General features: G+C 40.8%; 1 protein-coding gene across 1 annotated transcript in view; it reads left to right on the top strand.

Moving 5' to 3' along the window:
- plxna3 (plexin A3) overlaps window positions 1–20,507 on the top strand; it is a 188,933-nt gene extending 168,426 nt beyond the window's left edge. Inside the window, exons 21-32 of the mRNA XM_027151064.2 lie at window positions 1,265–1,407; window positions 2,045–2,301; window positions 2,454–2,520; window positions 3,934–4,080; window positions 9,169–9,328; window positions 10,068–10,171; window positions 10,285–10,381; window positions 10,966–11,156; window positions 12,152–12,321; window positions 12,449–12,661; window positions 13,818–13,968; window positions 16,449–20,507. Of these exons, the coding sequence (XP_027006865.2) occupies window positions 1,265–1,407; window positions 2,045–2,301; window positions 2,454–2,520; window positions 3,934–4,080; window positions 9,169–9,328; window positions 10,068–10,171; window positions 10,285–10,381; window positions 10,966–11,156; window positions 12,152–12,321; window positions 12,449–12,661; window positions 13,818–13,968; window positions 16,449–16,544 (1,796 nt within the window). The 3' untranslated portion in view covers window positions 16,545–20,507. The remainder of the gene's footprint in view (window positions 1–1,264; window positions 1,408–2,044; window positions 2,302–2,453; window positions 2,521–3,933; window positions 4,081–9,168; window positions 9,329–10,067; window positions 10,172–10,284; window positions 10,382–10,965; window positions 11,157–12,151; window positions 12,322–12,448; window positions 12,662–13,817; window positions 13,969–16,448) is intronic.
- Window positions 20,508–21,280: the final 773 nt, after the last annotated feature.

The raw sequence follows: 21,280 nt of genomic DNA, 5'->3' as shown, positions 1-21,280 counted from the left end.
GATATTTATCTCCACAGTCTTGATGTCAAGTTCAATAAATACGAATATTTTTCTTCCTTCATACCTTTTGAGCAAAGAATTTACCTCCAAATTCCTCCAGCTGCTTGCTCACAAAAGTGTTCACTAAGTGTAGATCTGAAGTGCAGATTAGCTGCTAGCTGCTTGCTGCTGGAGTGTTAGTGGTTCAGGTAGTTACAGTATCACACTGCCAAACTCGTGCGTAATCGGGAGTTAAAAGCTTTATAATTGGCCATTAATGCTTTAATGTGGGAGAAGAAGCCTGAACCTGTACTTTAGAGTTGATCGCAAAAAAAAGAAACTTGCAAATCTGCTTCATCCACTCAGATTCTGTCTGCGAAATTGTCTGAGGATTCACACTTCACTCGTGTGTGTGTGTGTGTGTGTGTGTGTGTGTGTGTGTGTGTGTGTGTGTGTGTGTGTGTGTGTGTGTGTGAGAGAGAGAGAGAGAGAGAGAGAGAGAGAGAGAGAGAGAGAGAGAGAGAGAGAGAGAGATATGTGTGTGATTGAACTGGGTCATGCCATAATGTGCTCATCTTTTCTAAGCTGGCTTTATTTCTGGGATTTCTGCATTTAGACTTTTAGCAGTTGCAGAAGTTAGAGCTGTTTTGGATCTGGGAGATTTATTTAGTATTTAAAGTACAGTTTAGATATTTTGCACCGAGGGCAATTTCACTCCTCTCACATAAACACACAAGAGGGTTTTTCACGTCATTTAGAGAAACATTTCACACAGAGTATAGAGGCGGAGTTACGAAGCACTACTTTTTACCCAGGATTATGAAACACTGCTCTGAAGCAGATTTAGCGTGACTTTTACAGTGTCAATGTCGCACTGTGGTGCCAAACGTGTACACTATCCTTGAATAAGAAATAATCTTTTGCCTTATCCGTCATATTTTTTTCAAAATAATTGGTAATGTTTAACAATTTCTTCCAGGGTATGCAAACTTTTGAGCACAACTTTTAACTGCGGATTTGTCTTTTTTTTCTTACTGATACAAAAGCAAGCTGTTTTTTTTCATGATTGGTGATGTGCAAATATGTAAATAAGAATCCCAGGTTTAGGAGTGTTCAGATTATGAAATGCTGGGATTAAATGTTAACCCGGGTTAAGTATGTGCAGTGTGAAACATCAACCAAGATAACTCAGAATTTTGTTAGCCTGGAGTTTTCACTGACCAAGTGGAACAATTTTACGTTGATGGTTTGCTAACTATAACCACTTGACCTTCCCGTCCTCCAGCATTCGCCGAACTGCAGACGGACATCCAAGAGCTGACCAATGACATGGACGGCGTGAAGATCCCGTTCCTGGAATACCGTACCTACACGATGAGAGTGATGTTCCCTGGCATCGAGGAGCATCCAGTTCTAAAGGAGCTCGATGTGAGTAAAAACAAGAATAATAAAGTGCCTCTCCCTAGTGTCTGTCTGTCTGTCTGTCTGTCTGTCTGTCTGTCTGTCTGTCTGTCTGTCTGTCTGTCTGTCTGCCTGTCCATCCCTAGGTGTTGTCTGACACTTATTTATGCAGTGAGTCGGTTGCAAGAACTCATCCTCTTGCCACCACCCCCTCCCTATTCCCTGTTTTTTCTTTTAATCCTTCACCAGAGGGGAGAAGAAGAGGATAAAAGCCCTAGGATGTGCTTTAAAAAGCTTCCCTAAGCTCCAGTGCTACCTCAGTAGTGTGTTTCAGAGCAAACATGCCGCTTTCTGCTTGCTTTTTAATTAAAACCTTTGACACATGCCGAAACCAGCAGCCATGCAAAGACCCCACGGAATAAGCGTCTGGTGACGTGCGTTCTGAAAAATTGTTTTGAAAATAGTCAGCAGGAAAGAACGAGCCCTTTCAGGAATTCAGGAATGACATGCATTCAGGAAGCAGTCAAGCAAAAAATAGCACATTCATTCGTCACATTGTTCTCAACCGCTTCATTCGTTCCGTTGAATCGTTATTTGTTCTTTGCTTCTCCTATTATTTAATCCAGCCATCTACCTCCATCCTCCTCCTTTTCTTTCTCTGCAGTCTCCGGCGAACGTCGAGAAGGCCTTGCGTCTCTTCAGCCAGCTGCTCCATAACAAGATGTTCCTCTTGATGTTCATCCACACTCTGGAGGGCCAAAGGTCTTTCTCCATGCGCGACCGAGGCAACGTGGCGTCTCTTCTCATGGCGGCGCTGCAGGGTAGGATGGAGTATGCCACCGTGGTGCTCAAGCAGCTTCTGGCTGACCTCATCGAGAAGAACCTGGAGAACCGGAACCATCCCAAGCTGCTTCTGCGACGGTAAGGAGTCCCATCTCAGAGTAGATGGTTCTGCTCAAAGGTTCTTTCCTAAAGGGAAAGTATGTTAAAGATAAGCTCAATGACAAAGATGACAGTAAAACTAAAAGTAAGCATTTGCTTATGTTTGACAACGCTGCCTCTTTCTTTTGCAGGACGGAATCCGTGGCCGAGAAAATGCTCACCAACTGGTTCACGTTCCTTCTGCATCGCTTCCTCAAGGTTTGCCACATTTTCTTCTCTAGATTTTCTCCCTTTATCTTTGGATCTATTTTCCATTTCCAAAGCTTGATAAAACACTGCGTACAGGCCTGAGATCTGGCATCTGCAGAGTTGGCTCAGGCTTAGCTTCAGGAATGCCACACTTTCTCCTCAGACTCAAAACAATCCCTCAGCGACCAACTAGGCATACTTCCAAACCCACTTCCTGTCAGGTGCTCCCTGACCCCCTCATGTGAAAAGTTCAACATACCCCAAAAGCTGCAGCGGCACTGCCCAGACGAACCCCTGTTCAGATTTCTAACATCGGGCCCATTGTGTGCTCCAGGAGAAAAACACTTCTCAGAATGCAGTGATGGCTGAAGGCCAGGCATGTTTAAGTCCCATTAGTGCAGAGGTTAAAGTCTAATGGCCTCGACCCTGGCTATAGGGATAATTACATAGAACTGATTAGGGATCTTCATTCAGTGTAGCTTTTTCTTCATGGTAACACAATTTTGGATGACGATGGCTTTGGACTGCAGATGATGCCGAGAGTTTGTTGCGAAACAGCCAGAAGACGAATCGGTTTCTGTATGAAACGGTATTCACATCGAGAAAAAGGCATAAACTCCTCTTCCCTGAAGACTTTCGCTTTCATATAAAACTTCTTGTTTTGTCGAGTTAAAACACATCCATGCTTAGATTATGTAAAGTGTTTATGTATAGTAACACAGACCATACAGATCCTTGGTTACCATGGAAACAATAACATTGTAGAACAAGCAGCATTCATTTAAACCTTTGATTTGCATTACAGCCTGAACCAGTCAGTGCTGCCATTCTGGAAAAACAATCGACACCATCTGATCCGGCCAATCAGAATCGAGAATTGCGCCGGAGTATCTAATCATTCTTTTGTCGCACCGTTGCCTTTGTCTGCCTGTCTCAGTTGTTCTCTCCGTCTCCGTCGCTCCCCCGCTCAGGGTCTGTGTGCATGCCTAGCCGAGTGAGCATCAAGATGTCAGGCTGTAATTAATAATGTCAAGCTGATCTAGCCTAAGGACTAAATAACAGCCTTCCTTCAGTATCACTGCTTAGTCATCAATAGCTTTTAAGTGGATAATTGGCGAGTTCCTCGCTCCTCGCAAATGCCATCGAAAAAGGAATGTGATTGGGCATTTACAGTCTCTCTGAGCTCTGGTCGCTCAGCGTGCTCCACTCTTCCCTCCCATTCTCCCGACGTCTGTACCTTTTACTTACTGTGCCAATTTTTCTAGCCGTGAATTGCATTAGAATGTCTTGACACCATTTGTTTTTGTTCCTTCCTAAAAAAGAAAGAGACACATTTAAGTGCCATTCAACCAAGGTCTCTTGACCCTTTAAGTGTTTTCCCCGGTTGTTGTCGTCACGCATCTTTTGTCTTTCGTTCTGCAGGAATGTGCAGGAGAGCCACTGTTCATGTTGTACTGCGCTATTAAGCAGCAGATGGAGAAAGGGCCGATCGACGCCATCACCGGAGAGGCGCGCTATTCTCTCAGCGAAGACAAGCTCATCCGACAGCAGATCGACTACAAGCAGCTGGTCAGTGTGTGTGTGTGTGTGTGTGTGTGTACAGTATGTGTGTGTGCGCACTCTCACCTCCCATAATGCCTCTCCCGTTTCCCATCATATCCCCCAATCCCCTACCCCCAACACTAACACCACCACCACCTTCTCCTCCTCTCTACTCCCCCATCACCCTGGCAGATCCGCTGGGGCCAGGTGTTTGACTTCGGTTCGATATTCGAATACACACCCGAGCAAAAAAGGGAGCAAATGATGTATCTTACAACTTGCGCTATAACGGGTCGCCGGATCGATGGGAGTGTTTTCGAGCAGCGCAGTTTACTCCCATTAACATTCAGCCGGTGGAGTCTGAAGGTTAGCTTAAACCCGCTGCTATTCAGGGCTCGGCGCATGCTCCCTTCTACACGGTTATGATAGATGAGTTACTAAGGTTTCAGCTCCTCTACTGCCGCTGAAATATATATGCCTTCCCGAGTGCCGCCGCCCATCAGACAGATGAGGATGGGCCGTGTGGTGAATGCAGAGAGGGCAGAAGAAAGAAGAGTGCATGTAGGGCAGAAGGGATGAAGATGGCAGCTTTCTGCAGTACCATCACTGAATTTTATATAAGAAGGAGATTAATACCAGTAACAGGAAGCAGTCTAACCTGCTAAGGAATAGTAACAGGAGGTGGAATTACCTTTGTGGTCTCGTTTTAAACAACTGAGTGTTTGAGGGTTAAGGGCCTTGCTTGGGGGCACAGAAGTGGGAGCTTGGTGTACCTGGGATTAAAACCTACAACCTTCCGATCTGTAGACCAACACTTTAATCACTAGTCTTAATCACCACATTCCTACATGAATTGAGCATCCAACTGAAATTTTGTGAACAAAATGACACAAAACATCATCTAATTTTTTTTTGTCTTATGGCGAACTACTGACATCACACTAACTACTGACATGTCCACACTAATACGTTTTCGTATTATTTTTATAACGTATATTAACGTATATTTTTCTCTCGGTTTTGGCCTTTCGTCCACACCGAGACAGCGTTTTAAGTCAACGAAAACGTAGCTGTTGGAAGACGCTCTCCAAAGCGGATAAATCTGAAAAGGCCGTCTTCGTGCCTTAGTGTGGACTGTGAAGACGGAGGCTTTTGAATACTATGACGCATTTTTAGTCATGCGATGCAGTCATATGAACAATTCAGCCGATCAGTGCCTTTCCTCGACATTGTCGCAAAGTTTCAGAAAGCCAGTTAGTAAGTAAACGCCTAGCGGAAATGTCGCAGGTCGAAGTTTTACGCGTGCGCGGTAGGGAGATGTAAACATTTTCATACATTTCAGTGTGGATGAGCAACTTTTGGAAAGCGTTTGAAAATGATAATGTGCACGCTGAGCGTTTTTAGACGTAAACTCATACATATATATATATTTGTGTGTGTGTGTGTGTGTGTGTGTGTGTGTGTGTGTGTGTGTGTGTGTGTGTGTGTGTGTGTGTGTGTGTGTGTGTGTGTGTGTGTGTGTGTGTGTGTAACAATTATTCATGACATTCAAGTATGAACAGATGATGACCAAACATAATAATAGCACAAAACATTTGTCATCGGGGCCCAAGCACTTTTCACAAATGACCTCTGCTGCCAATTTAATCAATCCATTCCTTTAACATCGTTGTTTTCCTCTTTTCATGACATTTATTCATTCATGAGGATTTTAAATCAAGGTGTCAATTGATAAACATTTTTTTATTTGGGTTAGATTGGAGAAAATAGTAAGGACAATTTTGTAACAGACATTTTAATATTCTCTTGGAAAAACTGAACGCTATGTTGAAGTAGTAGACTTTAAGGGTTTAAAATTACATTTGGGGAAGAAAAATACCCACAACCTTCCTGATTAATCACGCTGCCTATTATAGAAGACCAGACTTTTTTCCTTTGACTTGGGCTCCTTCCAAACAGCCCTGCCAGGAAACCCCTGCACTTGAAACCACTACTGATTTATTTAAACACACGTGACCCACACCTTTTAAAAATACTCCAGGTAAAAAGTCTTCACACGAAACCAGCAAAATCGTTTCAAGGATTTTGTTTGATATACTGTAGAAAGACCGAGAGAGAAGGAGAAGTTTAGTCGTCTCGGTAAAAGCCGTGGGAGATCAGTAACCGCTCAATCCCGGTCTATTCGGCATGGATCCGCTCAGAGGAATCGATAAGCAGTGAAGTCATGCAGATGTCTTAGCACTTAGTCCAAAACATGTTCTCCTCAGGGAGCTTCTGGAAAGGTCAAGGTCCACAGAATGGCCTGCAGAAGGAGTCATATTTTTTAGGATTAAGATATTACCATTAAAAACTCGAATAGGTTTAAAGACAATTTATCAGAATTAAACAAATCTCTTTTGCATAATTCGTTGACACTTGTAACTTCGACGCTGTCACTGAACCTATGAATAATCACAAAAATAAACATCCAGATGAAACGTTTGCTAGGTTTGACCAAGTCTTCAGAGTGTTTTTTTTTTTTTTTTTTTTTAAACTCTTCTTTATACAGTACTTTTTATTAGTGGTCTAAGTACTATTCAGAGAGTTTTCCAGCATGGGAAAGTCATCAGATTAGAGGGTTTCTTTGTAACATGACCAGAGTCTGGTGAAGGAACGATTGTTTATCGCTGCTAAAACATAAACGATAACTTAATTCATGAACGTTACACAACATTAAAGGTAACTATATACGGATACGTCCTTTCATTAATAAATAAAAACAAAGTTAGCACGGACAAGTTGCTGTGGAAGAAGAGGAATACAATTACAGTCCATTTTGCACAATGTGATATTGCCTCTCTTTCTCTCTCTCTCTCTCTCTCTCTCTCTCTCGAGCTGCCATCTCTCCTTAAGCTCAGGCCAAATTCCATTAAGGATGTTGCTGGTGATTAGGATTGTCAAGCACCTTGATATATTTACACAGCGAGGGTGTTCACACAAGGCCGTCGGTGTATGTAAATTTCTGCAAAGGCCCTGGGTGCAGTGCTAATCGGGTCATTAGTACAATACAGTTGGCACTTGCGTCTTGCTTTTCAGTTTGCTTTTTGGTCATTAGTGAAAGGTTCAAACAGTCCTCTAGCTCCACAGTGTGTCCCTTTCTTATCTAATCACTTATTTGTAGTGTTTACTATTATTATTATTATTATTATTATTATTATTATTATTATTATTATTACTTCTACTCCTAATACAAATATGGGGTCAAACAAATTGTTTAGCCACAAACAGTTAATAAAATGTCATGGTGTCACCCAGAATGACTCAAAGACCAGGATGACTATGTAATCATTCATTCATTCATTTTCTACCGCTTTATCCAAACTACCTCGGGTCACGGGGAGCCTGTGCCTATCTCAGGCGTCATCGGGCATCGAGACAGGATACACCCTGGACGGAGTGCCAACCCATCACAGGGCACACACACACACTCATTCACTACGGACAATTTTCCAGACATGCCAATCAACCTACCATGCATGTCTTTGGACCGGGGGAGGAAACCGGAGTACCCGGAGGAAACCCCCGAGGCACAGGGAGAACATGCAAACTCCACACACACAAGGCGGAGGCAGGAATCGAACCCCCAACTCTGGAGGTGTGAGGCAAACGTGCTAACCACTATGTAATCATGATGAATCTAAATCAAAATGTCGAAAACTTTGCATAAGGTCATGCCCAGAAGTTAGTGCAAACTGTCTGCATTAGGTGATTTCACAAAAAAAAAATTTTTTTTTGAAATTTGAATATTTCGACTGAAATTTGGCACACTTTCTGTATCTCAAACACAGAAATAAATAAAACAACAAAGAAACATTGCTTCAGCTCCATGAATGGTCATGCATTATTTTTAGAAAACAAAAAGAAAACGAAAAATTGGGCCAACAGGCGAAAGTACAAAGCACTGAAATTTGGGGAACCTGTAATGTGTCCACAAACGTTTGGCTCTATTAGTAGGTAATTCATCAGTAGCTCATTAGTTAGTAAATTGATTCTAGTGCATGTATTATTTTTAATGAAAGTTATGTATTTGAAGGTTGATAGCAATGGTTGGGTTCCTGACAATAGCTTGCCTTGCTTTATGCTTGAACTGGACTTGGACTTGGACTTGGACTCATGACCAAAAAAATGGTGTTTCAGCATTGACTGGCTTTGTCATGCTATACTTCACAGTGGTTTAATGGATGGTATAAGAGTACACAATTGAAGATTTAAGAATCTATTCATGATTTATTTTAACTTTGATTTATTTTTTTTACTACTAGGGGTAATATATTGAAATGTTGACTGAAAATGTCCCTTAAGTAGATTTCTATTCCGGCAACAGAATGGTGCACCTGTGTACTGTGCCAGTGAAAAGAGTTGAAAGCACCTACTGGATACGTCACGATACAGAAATAACTCTTTTATTGTGATCATATCTCCATTTCGCCTCCATTTGAACTACATATTCTCATTTCTAAGTTATTTTGCTCACGCTCGTTTCTATATATATTTTTTCGAATCGATTTGTCAGTATTTTCTAAAAGCCTTTACGCCTCGATTGCTGCGTGCCGGCAGACCTTATTCAGTGGCGATTCTGAGGTTAACATTTATACCGACGTGTTGATCAATCGCACTGAAATAGTGTGTGGATTGATCGGTGTGGGCCAGGATAAATCAGCCTCCAAATCTGTAGAGACCTTCACCTTTGAAAAGTCTTTATTTAAACCGTGCGTTTTCGGTTTTGCCAAATGCGTTCAAGTCACTTTTTTTATTTTTAGCTTGATTTCTATTCTAATTATTGTTGCACTCGGACTTTGGTGGCAATAGTGGCTCAGCTGGTTAAGGCTCTGTGTTGTTGATCAGAGCTGCCACTGCTGGGCCCTTGTGCAAGGCCCTAAACCCTCCCTGCTCCAGGGGCACTGTATCATACAGTAGCTGCCCCTGCACTCTGACCCCAACCTCCTTAGTTGGGGTATGTGAAGAAAAGAATTCCACTGTGCTGTAATGTATATGTGGCGATAATAAAGGCTTATGTTCTACTCTATTCTAAAACCTGTATTCATCCTCTTACATCGCTTTCTTTCTGTCCCCCAGACGCTGATGTGTATTCCTCCAGAGGGAGACGCAGGTACGGAGGTCCCGGTAAAGGTGCTGAACTGTGACACAGTGACTCAGGTGAAAGATAAGCTGCTGGATGCGGTGTATAAAGGGATACCGTACTCACAGAGACCACAGGCTGATGACATGGACCTCGGTACGAGCACATCACATCTTCTCTACGTTTTTATACATGCATTGTTCAAAATCTTTAACAATCATAAAATAATTAACATTCCATACATGTTATCTTTTGGTAGGTTCGTTTTTTTGTTTGTTTGTTTTTAATGTAGAGCCGGTCAAATCGCAGCTTTAAAACATAGTTCGTAACAATAGGTAGTAATCTTGAAATGTAGCCATGGCAACAAGAATAAATAACAATTGAAGCCTATGGTTACTCTTTGCTATGATCACAGCTATAGGTTTAGCTGCATAGAAAGTAATTATTAATAAGCCAGAGTGTTCAGAAATGTTGACTGAAAGCGACAAGAGCGACAAGTAAGACCCCTCCTGCTGAGATGTAACATAACAGCCATCATATAATGTTGTCTGGTTGATTTGTGGAGGTGTGGGAGCAGAAGATTAGCCCAACATTTCATCATTTCCGTTTGCTATTTTCGAATCACTCGCTTATGATTTATATTTCTTTTTAATCTTTTAAGCTTGATAACACCCACTTTTAGGTCTTAATGTCACACACGTTTGGCAGAAAAAAACGGATCGTCGCATCTGTTACTTTCGGACATTACTTTAGGATTAGGTTCGGCTCATGGTTTATTGCTTACTTGTACAAGAACCCTAATAAGTCAACAGATCCATTCTTAGCGTAAATGACCGTTTACTAATTAGCTTTCGATCAGAGTTCGCTGACTCTCGTTCTCCTTTTGTTTCGTCAGAATGGAGACAAGGGCGACTCACCAGAATCATCCTTCAAGACGAAGATGTCACCACGAAGATCGAGAGTGACTGGAAGCGTCTGAACACGCTGGCGCATTACCAGGTTGGACAACTTTGAGTCTCTGACAAACATGTGACGGATACAGATGTCTCCTGTATTAGTTACTGACTCTCGTCTCTTGGTTTTTTTGTTCCGCCCTCCCTTTTTTTGTGCAGGTGACAGATGGCTCAGTGGTGGCTCTGGTTCAGAAGCAAGTGTCTGCGTATAACATCGCCAACTCGTTCACATTTACGCGCTCCCTCAGTCGATACGGTACGATATTCTCTCTCTCTCCTCTTCTCTTCTCTCATCAACTTCCAGCAAGACACACATTCTTGTCTTTTCCTTTTACCCATCATATGCTGTCTTGGCAAAGAAATGACCTCTTTTCACTGATCCAGCTCGAGTTCTATTGATCTAAATTCTCAGAAAAACAGTGCAGTTCGTCTGCGATCAGTGTGACAAGGTCAATTCGTTCATCTCAAAGTCCTGCTCGCTACCATGTTACCGAATTTATCGCTGTTCAGTTTCATTCAGTTTAGTCCAAAAGAGACAGTTATAGGAGCCTCAAAGACCTGATATTATCACTTGCAAATGGCTGCTGACAGCTGAACTAAAGCAGCGGCTGGAAAGAAGTCTTTAAAACTCTTTACAATAAGAGAGATTATTGTACGTTGTTCTTTCTATCGACATTTTAATACCCAGTGCGACAAACCTCTGTTCTCTCTCTGCTGAACCTTAAAAAAAGCACAACGACTCCAGACAGTAATTTTCTTCACTGAAGGTACATTGTGTACCAGGACATGATCTGTCATTATCTGACATTGTGTGGGTTTTATGTGCCTTTCCCGATACAGAGAGTTTGCTCAGGACTTCGAGCAGTCCGGACAGCCTGCGCTCTCGAGCACCCATGATCACCCCTGACCAGGAGACTGGCACCAAGCTGTGGCACCTGGTGAAAAACCATGAGCATGCAGACCAGCGCGAAGGGGACCGCAGCAGCAAGATGGTGTCTGAGATTTACCTCACCCGTCTTTTGGCCACAAAGGTATTCACACATCCATTCATCTACCTGTCCATCTAACCAACCTCCATCCATATGTCTCTCTATCTATTCAGCATTTGCCTGTCCATCTATACAACCCTTTATTTGTCCATCCATCCATCCATAAACATATACTTTACAAACATATATCTAAACTCTCCATCCTACATTTATCCAGTGACAGATCCGTGCGGTTATCCGTCTATTTATTTGTCCACCTAACCAACCATTCAGCCGTCTATCCATCCGAACATTCAACAGTTTTTTCCAGCTATTTATCCAGCATCTATCCTTGTATCCATTTATCTGTGCAGCCAAAAAAAAAACCCATTCATGCAAATACTTGTCCAACCATAATACCATGTATCGAATTAATCATCCTTCCATCTGTTCAGTCATTCATTTATTCATTCATTCATCTATCAAACCATCAGCCTATAACTCTATTTATCTATTTAACCAACCAACAAACCTGCCATTCTTATCGTCATCCATACATCCATCCATCCATCCATCCATCCATCCATCCATCTATATGCCCACGGAGTCATCCATTCATTCTCCTATCATTTCATTCCTCAATCCTGACCATCAATGACTCTTAATATCTCAGCAGTGCATGTTTTAGCAAACTCATGCCCTATCTAGCATTCTGTCCCATCACTTCTACATAAACTTGGTCTGACTTGTTCCAGAGCATTATTGAAGCTAAACATAAATCAAAGTTAAAACTAAAAGGACAGTAAAGGCTTTAAATCGTGTTCAGTGAGCCGAAGTATTTACGGTACAGTATATAGGCTGTATTCACTGCATAATGCTGAATTAAGCTGCATTATATGTGAACAATGTGTCTTCCTCGATGCACTCAGCAAGCCTAACCGAGAAGCAGCACTAAGAGGAACGACTCCTCATAATGCCCGAAACACCGATCAAAGATGGTGTGCATGTTGAGCGGAGCATAAAATTCTAACCGCCTGCTGTATTTGCTGCACGGTCAGGGCACACTGCAGAAGTTTGTGGATGATTTATTCGAGACGGTGTTCAGTACGGCTCACCGCGGCAGCGCCCTTCCACTGGCCATCAAGTACATGTTCGACTTTCTGGATGAGCAGGCAGACAAGAGACAGATCAGTGACCCAGATGTGCGTCACACCTGGAAGAGCAACTGGTGAGTCAACACACACACAAATACGGATAAATTTACAGTACGTTATTTCATGTAATACTGTACTTATTCATTGAATGTACCTCTCTCTCTCTCTCTCTCTCTCTCTCTCTCTCTCTCTCTCTCTCAGCTTGCCTTTACGGTTCTGGGTGAACGTGATTAAGAATCCACAGTTTGTGTTCGATATCCATAAGAGCAGCATCACAGACGCATGTCTGTCGGTGGTGGCTCAGACCTTCATGGACTCGTGCTCAACATCGGAGCACCGTCTAGGCAAAGACTCGCCATCCAATAAGCTGCTTTATGCTAAAGATATCCCCAATTACAAGAGCTGGGTGGAAAGGTATGAGACCATTAAAACCCTTTCGCTTTGTTTGGATTTGAGTAACCTTTCCTAGCCACCTGTGTGTCGGAAATTTGTTGAACGTAAAGACATATTTTGGCCAAATGTACTTGAGCTGGAACTAAAAGAAGAGTGTTGATAACTAGTAAAGAAAGCATTCAGCCAATTTAGTCTAAATCACCCCATAAATCACATGTCTTTGGACCGGGGGAGGAAACCGGAGTACCCGGAGGAAACCCCCTGAGGAACGGGGAGAACATGCAAATTAATAAATAAATTAATAAAAAATGAGATAATGTAGGGGGGCACAATGGCTTAGAGGTTCGCACGTTCGCCTCACACCTCCAGGGTTGGGGATTCGGTTCCTGCCTCCGCCTTGTGTGTTTGGAATTTGCATGTTCTCTCCGTGCCTCGGGGGTTTCCTCCGGGTACTCCGGTTTCCTCTCCCGGTCTAAAGACATGCATGGTAGGTTGATTGGCATCTCTGGAAAATTGTCCGTAGTGAGTGAGTGTGTGTGCCCTGTGATGGGTTGGCACTCCGTCTAGGGTGTATCCTGTCTCGATGCCCGATGACGCCTGAGATAGGCACAGGCTCCCCGTGACCCAAGATAACCGGTAGAAAATGAATGAATGAATGAATAATTCGGAAGGTTTTTTTAAGGAATGATAGCAATAGTTATTTTTTTCTCCTTCTAACAAATTGTATATGTTGAATTTAAATTCTTGCCTATTATACCTTCCTACAAAGATCTAGCTGAATATGATTCATTAGACAGTGACTGATTGTGTTGATGCTGTCAAAATGACCACGATGAGCCATCCTGAGGATCCTATGTTTGAGATGCATGAAAAAGGAAATGCAGCTCAGCAAGCCTGTAGGCACCAGCAGGACATTTGTAGTAGAACAATTTCTAACTGGTTTTGCAGGCCACCACATGCCCTGCTTTGATTACCAAACATACCATTGCATATTGTTATGGAATGAAACTTGCTTACTTCCTTTGTAAACACCCTCACAGTCAGCAGTGGCAGTGAGGTTGTGTTTGATTTTGGCACGCTGGCAAATTCACATCGATTGCTGGGAATAAGGAGAGCATTGATCGTGTGTGTGTTTGTGTGTGTGTGTGTGTGTGTGTGTGTGTTTGTGTGTTTTCAGGTACTACAGAGACATTAGCAAGATGCCGAGTATCAGCGATCAAGACATGGACGCCTATCTGGTGGAGCAGTCCCGTCTCCATGGCAGCGAATTCAACACACTGAGCGCGCTCAATGAGCTCTATTTTTACATCAACAAGTACAAAGAGGAGGTGGGTTCAGCTCACAGCGTTCCCACCGGATCCATTCACACCCATTTCACACTGATCCCAGACCTGCTTTATTCCATTAACAGTTTTAATTCTCTCTGAAATGTCGAATGTTTTTTTTTCTTTTCTTTATGCAGTTATAGTCAATGATAAACTCCTGTTTATTCCTGTGTAACAAAAAGACTGAGTCATGTGATCAGGGAACGAGAACGTTCGGTTAAATGCGTCCATTTACTTCATTTGCTGATGTCTGGATCATTAACTATGGATCCATGCATTCATTCGTCCATCTATTTAGCCATTTATTAATCCAATTGTCTATTCATCCCTCAAGTTCTCCATCCATCAGTTCTTTAAATAGTTCATTCATCGTCTATCAATCCATCCTTCATATAGTTAGACCATAAATATAAGTATTAGTCCGTCTATCCTTCTAATACTCAAATAGTTAGACTTTCCATCCTTTCCTCAAATATTTAGTCCAACTATCCATCCAGCCATCCAGCTATAAGTCCATTTATCCACCCACCCATCTATAAGTCCCTCCATCCATCCCTCATATAAGTTAATCCATCCATTCATTCATTTCTCATATTGTAAGTTCATCCATCCATCCATCCATCCATCCATCCATCTATCCATCCCTCATAAGTCAATCCATCTATCTCTTTATATCACAAGTCCACCCAACCACCCCTTAAAGTATTGGTCCCTATGTCGCTCATATTGTTAGTCCGTCCATCCATCAATCTATCCCTCAAATATTTTACCCATCTGTCCAGCCGTCAAATAGTTAGTCCACCCATCCATCCCTTAGATATTCAGCCTATGCCTTTATCCCTCAAATGGTCCATCCATCAAATTGTAATTCCATCCATCCTTTCCCTAAATACTCAGAATATTCATCCGTCACTCAAGTAGTCCACCCATCCATCTATCCATTCATCCATCAATCCACCCATCCCACAGATAGTCAGAACAACCATCAAATAATCACACCACCCCCCACCCACCCCGAAGAAGTCCATCCATCGCTTTTGAAGTTCATCAAGATATAAATCTCATTTTCTAGTTTGCAAATATTTGTATGTCTATTTATTCATCCATCCAAATTGATGTACTGCAGTTTTGCAACCGTACTTTCTGACCATAATTCTTCAGGTTAAATGTTAAAAGTCTGCGTTCTGTGCATTTGTGGATTTGAAACATTTCTAACGTCAAGACGTGCACAAGAATCCACAAATAGGTGGACTCCGCCCACCGTCTACTCCAGCCAATCGGACAACGGTCTCGTGGCGCTGACCAATCGTGGCATGGTCTACCTCAAACCAATCACGTTCTGATTTACTCGCACTATCACAGTGTAATATGTACTGCAAAATACGATAAAAAAAAAAAACAAATAAAAAACATTTGTCGCAGATTCGAGCCCAATCTGGTAACCCTGTATGGATTGTAGCCAGCACTAAGGGTTAGTTCAATTCTGCTTTCTTTGGAAACGATTTCAGCATCATCAATGGGTCCAGGGGTAGTGTGAAGAGCGAGTAAATCAGAACGTGATTGGCTGGAGTAGACGGTGGGCGGAGTCACCTATTTGTGGATTCTTGTGCATGTCTTGACGTTAGAAATGTTTCAAATCCACAAATGCACAGAACGCAATCCACAAATGCGTGCAGTGATTCACAAATGCACAGAACGTGATTCACAAATGAGCAGGAAGCAATTCACAAATAAATACAATTTATAAATATTTTTTTTATTTGCAAATCCCATTTTATTTATTTGTGAATTTCATTTCTTTTTGTGAAATTTGTAAAAATATTTGTGAAACTCTTTATATTTATTTGTGGATCATGTATCTATTCAGAATAACGAAACAATTCTGACCCCATATTAATAGCCTGTTATTTTAGTTTATTCACGGAACACGCATTTATCTATCCATCCACTTATCTGCATATCCAACCAGCTGTTGTTCCAGCCAGTCTATCTGTTTATCCATCTATCCATCTATTAAAGATTGTGTAGATTAATAATTCGTCGATCCTCGAGATAACAAATACCAGTGTTCCTATAAACAGTGTGTGTTTGCGGTCATTTATATATATAACGCGACTGCATCAAAACAACAAAATCATCAGTACGGCTAATTTTGAGGTGAATTATAAGCCGGAGAGGAACAAAAAAAAAAAAAGAACTTCATGTCGTCCAAGCAGCGATGAGTTTTATATGCAGAGATATATTTTTCCAGATCGCTTAAGAAAGTTGGTTAAGAAAAAAAAATCCATGAATTGCAAATTCCATTTTCCGTAAGATCGGGTCGGTTTTGATGTGCGTGTCTTTTCAAACGGTCCGTGACAAGAAAGCTGACTACAGAATATTGAATTAGAACATGTGTGTGTGTGTGTGTGTGTCTGTGTGTGTATGTGTACACATGTGTGCCTATCAGTTAATGGCTTCTCTTTCGCCCTCTCATCATGCAGATCTTGACAGCACTGGACAGAGACGGGTACTGCCGCAAACACAAACTGAGACACAAACTGGAACAAGCCATTAACCTGATGTCTGGTAGCAGCTGATGGAGCAGGAGGAGAGGAAGAGAAGAGGGAAGAAGAGGAGGGTGGGAAGGATGGAGGAAGGAAGGGAAAAGGGGAGGGGATGAAGAGGGAAAGGGGTTGGCTGGAAGGCTCTGAGGAACTGACCGGCACAGAAACATCCATAGCTTGTGATGGGAAGAGGAGAGAATAAACACACTGGACAATCACCACCCAAGCAACCACAGCACACGGATGCCCAATATTTCACTATTTCTCTGGACCAGAACCTGCACAGCCAAAACGCCGCAACTCTTCTCTCCATATTCTCTCTCTCTCTCTCTCTCACTCTCTCTCTCTCTCTCTCTCTCTCTCTCTCTCTCTCTCTCTCTCTCTCTCTATTTCTCACTGTGTGTTATTCTCAGTCTCAAGATAGAAGTTCTGTCTTTCTGATACTCTCTCACTCTCTCTCTCTTTATCTCTTTCTCTTTTTCTCTTTCTCTCTCACCCTCTTCCTGTCACCGTCTCGTTGAGAAGGCAAACTGCCAAAAAAAAAAAAAAAAAACTTTTGGAATCGGACAACTGTGGATCACTAAGATACATTCCAATAAGAAACGGTGACATGTGCCGTTGCCGTATAAGCTGTGCTAAGTCGTAGAAGCCAGTGCCATGAAGGGGGAAATAAAGAAGCCGGAAGCAAAACGATGCAATTTAAAACAGTGACATTTGTAAGCTCTGAGAGAGGCCCGGTGGTCCGAGGAAATCTGAAAATTCAATTCAAGCTCTCACTTCTTAAAACATGAAAAAAGTGGGCATGGAATACAGGAACCACATCCTCGTTTCAAACAATCCTCGATCACCATAGGCCAAAATAAAATAAAAATAAAAAATAGCGCCTTTTTCTCACATCCCTCTCTGTCATGATTCTGGGGCCAAATGGACCTGAGCGGTGCCAATCAGCGCCCTTCAGAGCTTGCCTTTCTGTTAACGTCTGGACATACCCCTGAACCCCGACTCGAACATGGCCTCAAGCTGGCCACTTCTACCCTAATGGGGTTTTTTCCCTTGATATTGTAACCCATACCCCACCCCATTACCCCTACCCCCACCCAATCCTCGGTTCCTGAAATTTTTTTGTATTATACCACTGTGTTACTGTGAGGGTTGGAGTGTTTTAACTCAGATCTGTGGTCCTTCCCAGAAGGGAAAGGGTTTCAAGTGTCATACTTTGATAACAGGCATCCTGACCTAATAGACCCATCCATCCAAGAGCAATAAGTCGAGTTTAAAAACGGAAGCCATGAGTCAAAATTTCAGCGTCCCATTCCAAACCACGAAAAATTCCCATTGTTTTACGTTTTTGGTTCCATTGTCGCTGTTTCTGAAAATTCTGAAAAACGTATCTTGTGTAAGCGTTACACCAAGCACAACAAGAAAACACTGTCACACTGTTTATCTTTCGATCATTTGATCAGTTGATTGATTTGAAAAGGCATTTTTGGCGTTTTAGTTTTCGCCGCAGATAGATGCAAGTCCCGGATATCCGCCTCAGATTTTCTATCGAAGCGCCTCGGTTCGTCCCTTGGAAACTTAACGCTGCGCTTCAAAATCCTGTCTTTATTCTACAAACGACACAGCCTTAAATCATCTGTCCTTTTTCATTTTCCTTGACCCTAGCATCTCAAGGAAAACACGAGGTACTCTGGGAAAACAGTCGCAAGCAAATTGGAAAATATTACCAGCTTTTTTTTGTTTGTTTTTTTTTTTTTCTTTTGCTACACGATTCTGAGTTTTGCCCTTTGCTTTTTAATGGAGTATTTATTGTGCTTTCTAATTTATTGTGTTATTTATTTTTCCTCCAACGCAAGAATGTACGATACATTATTTCGTTGTACAGTATCGCGATCGATCATATCGTTTCCTCTGTTTTTGCCAACGTGTAAGACTTTCCGTACGTAGACACTTTCTTAAGGTCGTCCGTGAGGATTTATGCAGCTGCGTGAAAGTTTCATGTTTTCATTATAATGTGTACGTTTCGAAGGTTAAAAGAAGTCAAAGTAATCCGAGCAGACTAATGGGGGAAAAAAAACACAAACGAAACAAAGCAGAATTCAGTTGGGATTTGGAGTGTAGGAAGTTGTCCTTGGAAATAGCCACGCTTATTAATTATGCTTTCAGTTGGACTACGAATGTACAAGGACGTCTGGGTAATAAACCCAAAATGTATGTGCTTCACTGGCCTTTAGCGAAATTCAAATCTTCAAACATTTGCATAAATTATTAAGATTTCCTGCTTCAATTTGGACAAATCCTCCTTTGCTTTAAAAGTTTCTCAATTCGGCATATCATCAAGCAGCTGCTCAGTAGTTGGTGTTAATTCCTATTAAACTTATGGTTTCATGTAATTCCGCCTTTTTTCCAGCTTGGAAAAATTTGTTCAGGACGTTTTCATTTTTCGTCATGATTCCGAATCACTTTAAAACTTCACGTCATCGGGGTGAGGTGAAGCGAGGTGTTTCGTACCAGAATTTGGAGCTCGTTTACATTTAAAAAGCAGCCACCGAGATAATTAAGTCATATCCTTTTGAACATTTGTTTGTATTTTTCCGTGGGGGGGAAGGAAGAGGAGGATAAGGAGGAGAAACGGGGGACGGCTAATGTGGAATCTGGGTCTGATGCAACAGGAGAAAAAAAAACAACTTGCGTGCTCGAGTGACAAAGGTGCCAGGTCAGCAGAGAAACCACTCAGTAAAATTAAATCCAATCATAAATCTACACCAAAAAAATTAAATATATAGAAATAAATATATCTATATATCAAGATCAGTTTGATTGACCACATCTCAAGGTTTACATCCGAATTCCTGAACTGTGAGTAAAAGCCAAACGTACTGTCGGGAAGGGCCTCCTTCTCCGCATACGCACTGCCTGTAAGACTAACAGCCATCAGGGCAATTAATTTTTTTGTTCACACTTTTTTTTTTTTTTGCTTAATAGAGAGTTTTTCCTCTAGCCATACGGTCCGAAGTCGTCTCTTTTCTCTTTTTCGTTTTTTGCAGCACAGCCTTTCTAACATGCTTCAAGTGTGTAATGTGAAAAAGAAAAAGAAGGGGGAAAAAAACGCTAAAATACTATTAAAAGCACCTGTACTCGTGAGGAGAAGAGGAGTGAGTGAGGGGGGAAAAATTGTTTTTCTGTAGAATCGCTAGAAGGAAAAAAAAATGTGTTTTTTGATCCATAATCTACATTTCAGTCAGTGTTCTAGTTATAAAAAAACGTTTTTAAAAAAAAAAACACATTTTGTCTCAGATGACTTGATTCTAATTTATTTGTCATTTTTTTTTTGTTTTTTTTTGTCTGTTTTTCCCAAATGTTATAATCAATTATATGGTTGAGACTTGTTTACAGTTTCTAAAGATAAAAGGAGTTTATTAACATTAACAATGTGTCTGGAGAGGAAGTAGCTTTGTGTCTGACTGGCTGATCGACTGAGGAATGAATGACTGCTTTGCCTAGTCCTTAATTCTATATAAATATATAAATATATTTTGTATAATTATTGGTTCCGAATGGTTTCTTTTTAAATTATTATTTTTTAGTCACGTCTCTTTTTTTGTCATTTTCATCCTTTCCATTTTTTTTTTTTTACTTTTTTTTTTTTGTTAAGTCAGTTCACAGGAATTGTAGGAATGAGTCTGTTCAAACGCTGGCTGCAATGAAGTGTTTTGTATATATTTGCACTTTTTTTTACTCGACGCGCAACGGTTTTTGAAAGATCGGACTCTTGACGACATTCAAATGACGAGCATGGTGTTCATTTATTTTCTGTTTTGCTAATTAAAAGATATGTGGATGATGCTGTATATTTCTTGAATGTTTCTTTGTATATGTTGTCATCTGCAAGGACTATTTTCTCTCAAAAGATTGATGTTTTCATTCAAAATAAAGACAAGTGGCTCAGTGAAAATCACCGGGTGATCGGACGTGAGATCAGATTGAATAATCAAACTGTGTGTGTATGTGTTAAAGTTCACTTGCAGTATGTTTGATGTAAAGGTCTTAAATGCTTAAGGTTTTTTTTTAATCATTAATTATAACAGGAAAACATAATGGGTAACAATTTACATTTATATTTGTATTACGTAAAATGTACTACAATTTACATTTTATTACTTATTATTTATATTATTCAACGCTAATATTAGAGGGCAGTCTGTAACGTTAAACTATATGCTAAAAAAGTGCAGTGTCAATTAGCTGCAGGTCATTTTAACGAAGATTAAAAATGCTTTGTACATTCTTGTATACATAGTAAAAAAATAAATAAAAAATACTGTGCTGATGGGAAAAAAGTAACTAGGCTAGTAGTATTTAATGCTTAGCCAATCAAAAAACATTTATATATATATATATATATATATATATATATATATATATATATATATATATAGATTTTTTATTTTTTTTTTAAATTAACAGACAAACAAACAAATAATTAAGTGATTAAATAAATAAATGTACCTAGCCTGGTAATGTTTACTGCTTAGCCACCAAACGAACAAAGAAACAAACAAATATAAAAATAAATAAATAAATAAATGTGTCTAGTCTGGTAGTGTTTACTGCTTAGCCACCAAACAAATAAAGAAACAAACAAATATAAAAATAAATAAATGTGCTTAGTCTGGTAGTGTTTACTGCTTAGCCAAATAAATAAATTAAATAAATACATAAATAAATGGAATTAGTTTGGTAGGGTTTGCTGCTTAGCCAAGCAAATA

The sequence above is a fragment of the Tachysurus fulvidraco genome, chromosome 14 (genome assembly GCF_022655615.1).
Source record: "Tachysurus fulvidraco isolate hzauxx_2018 chromosome 14, HZAU_PFXX_2.0, whole genome shotgun sequence".
Taxonomy (NCBI): Eukaryota; Metazoa; Chordata; class Actinopteri; order Siluriformes; family Bagridae; genus Tachysurus; species Tachysurus fulvidraco.
Note: the sequence above shows the minus strand (reverse complement) of the source record. Positions and strands in the feature narration are given on the sequence as shown.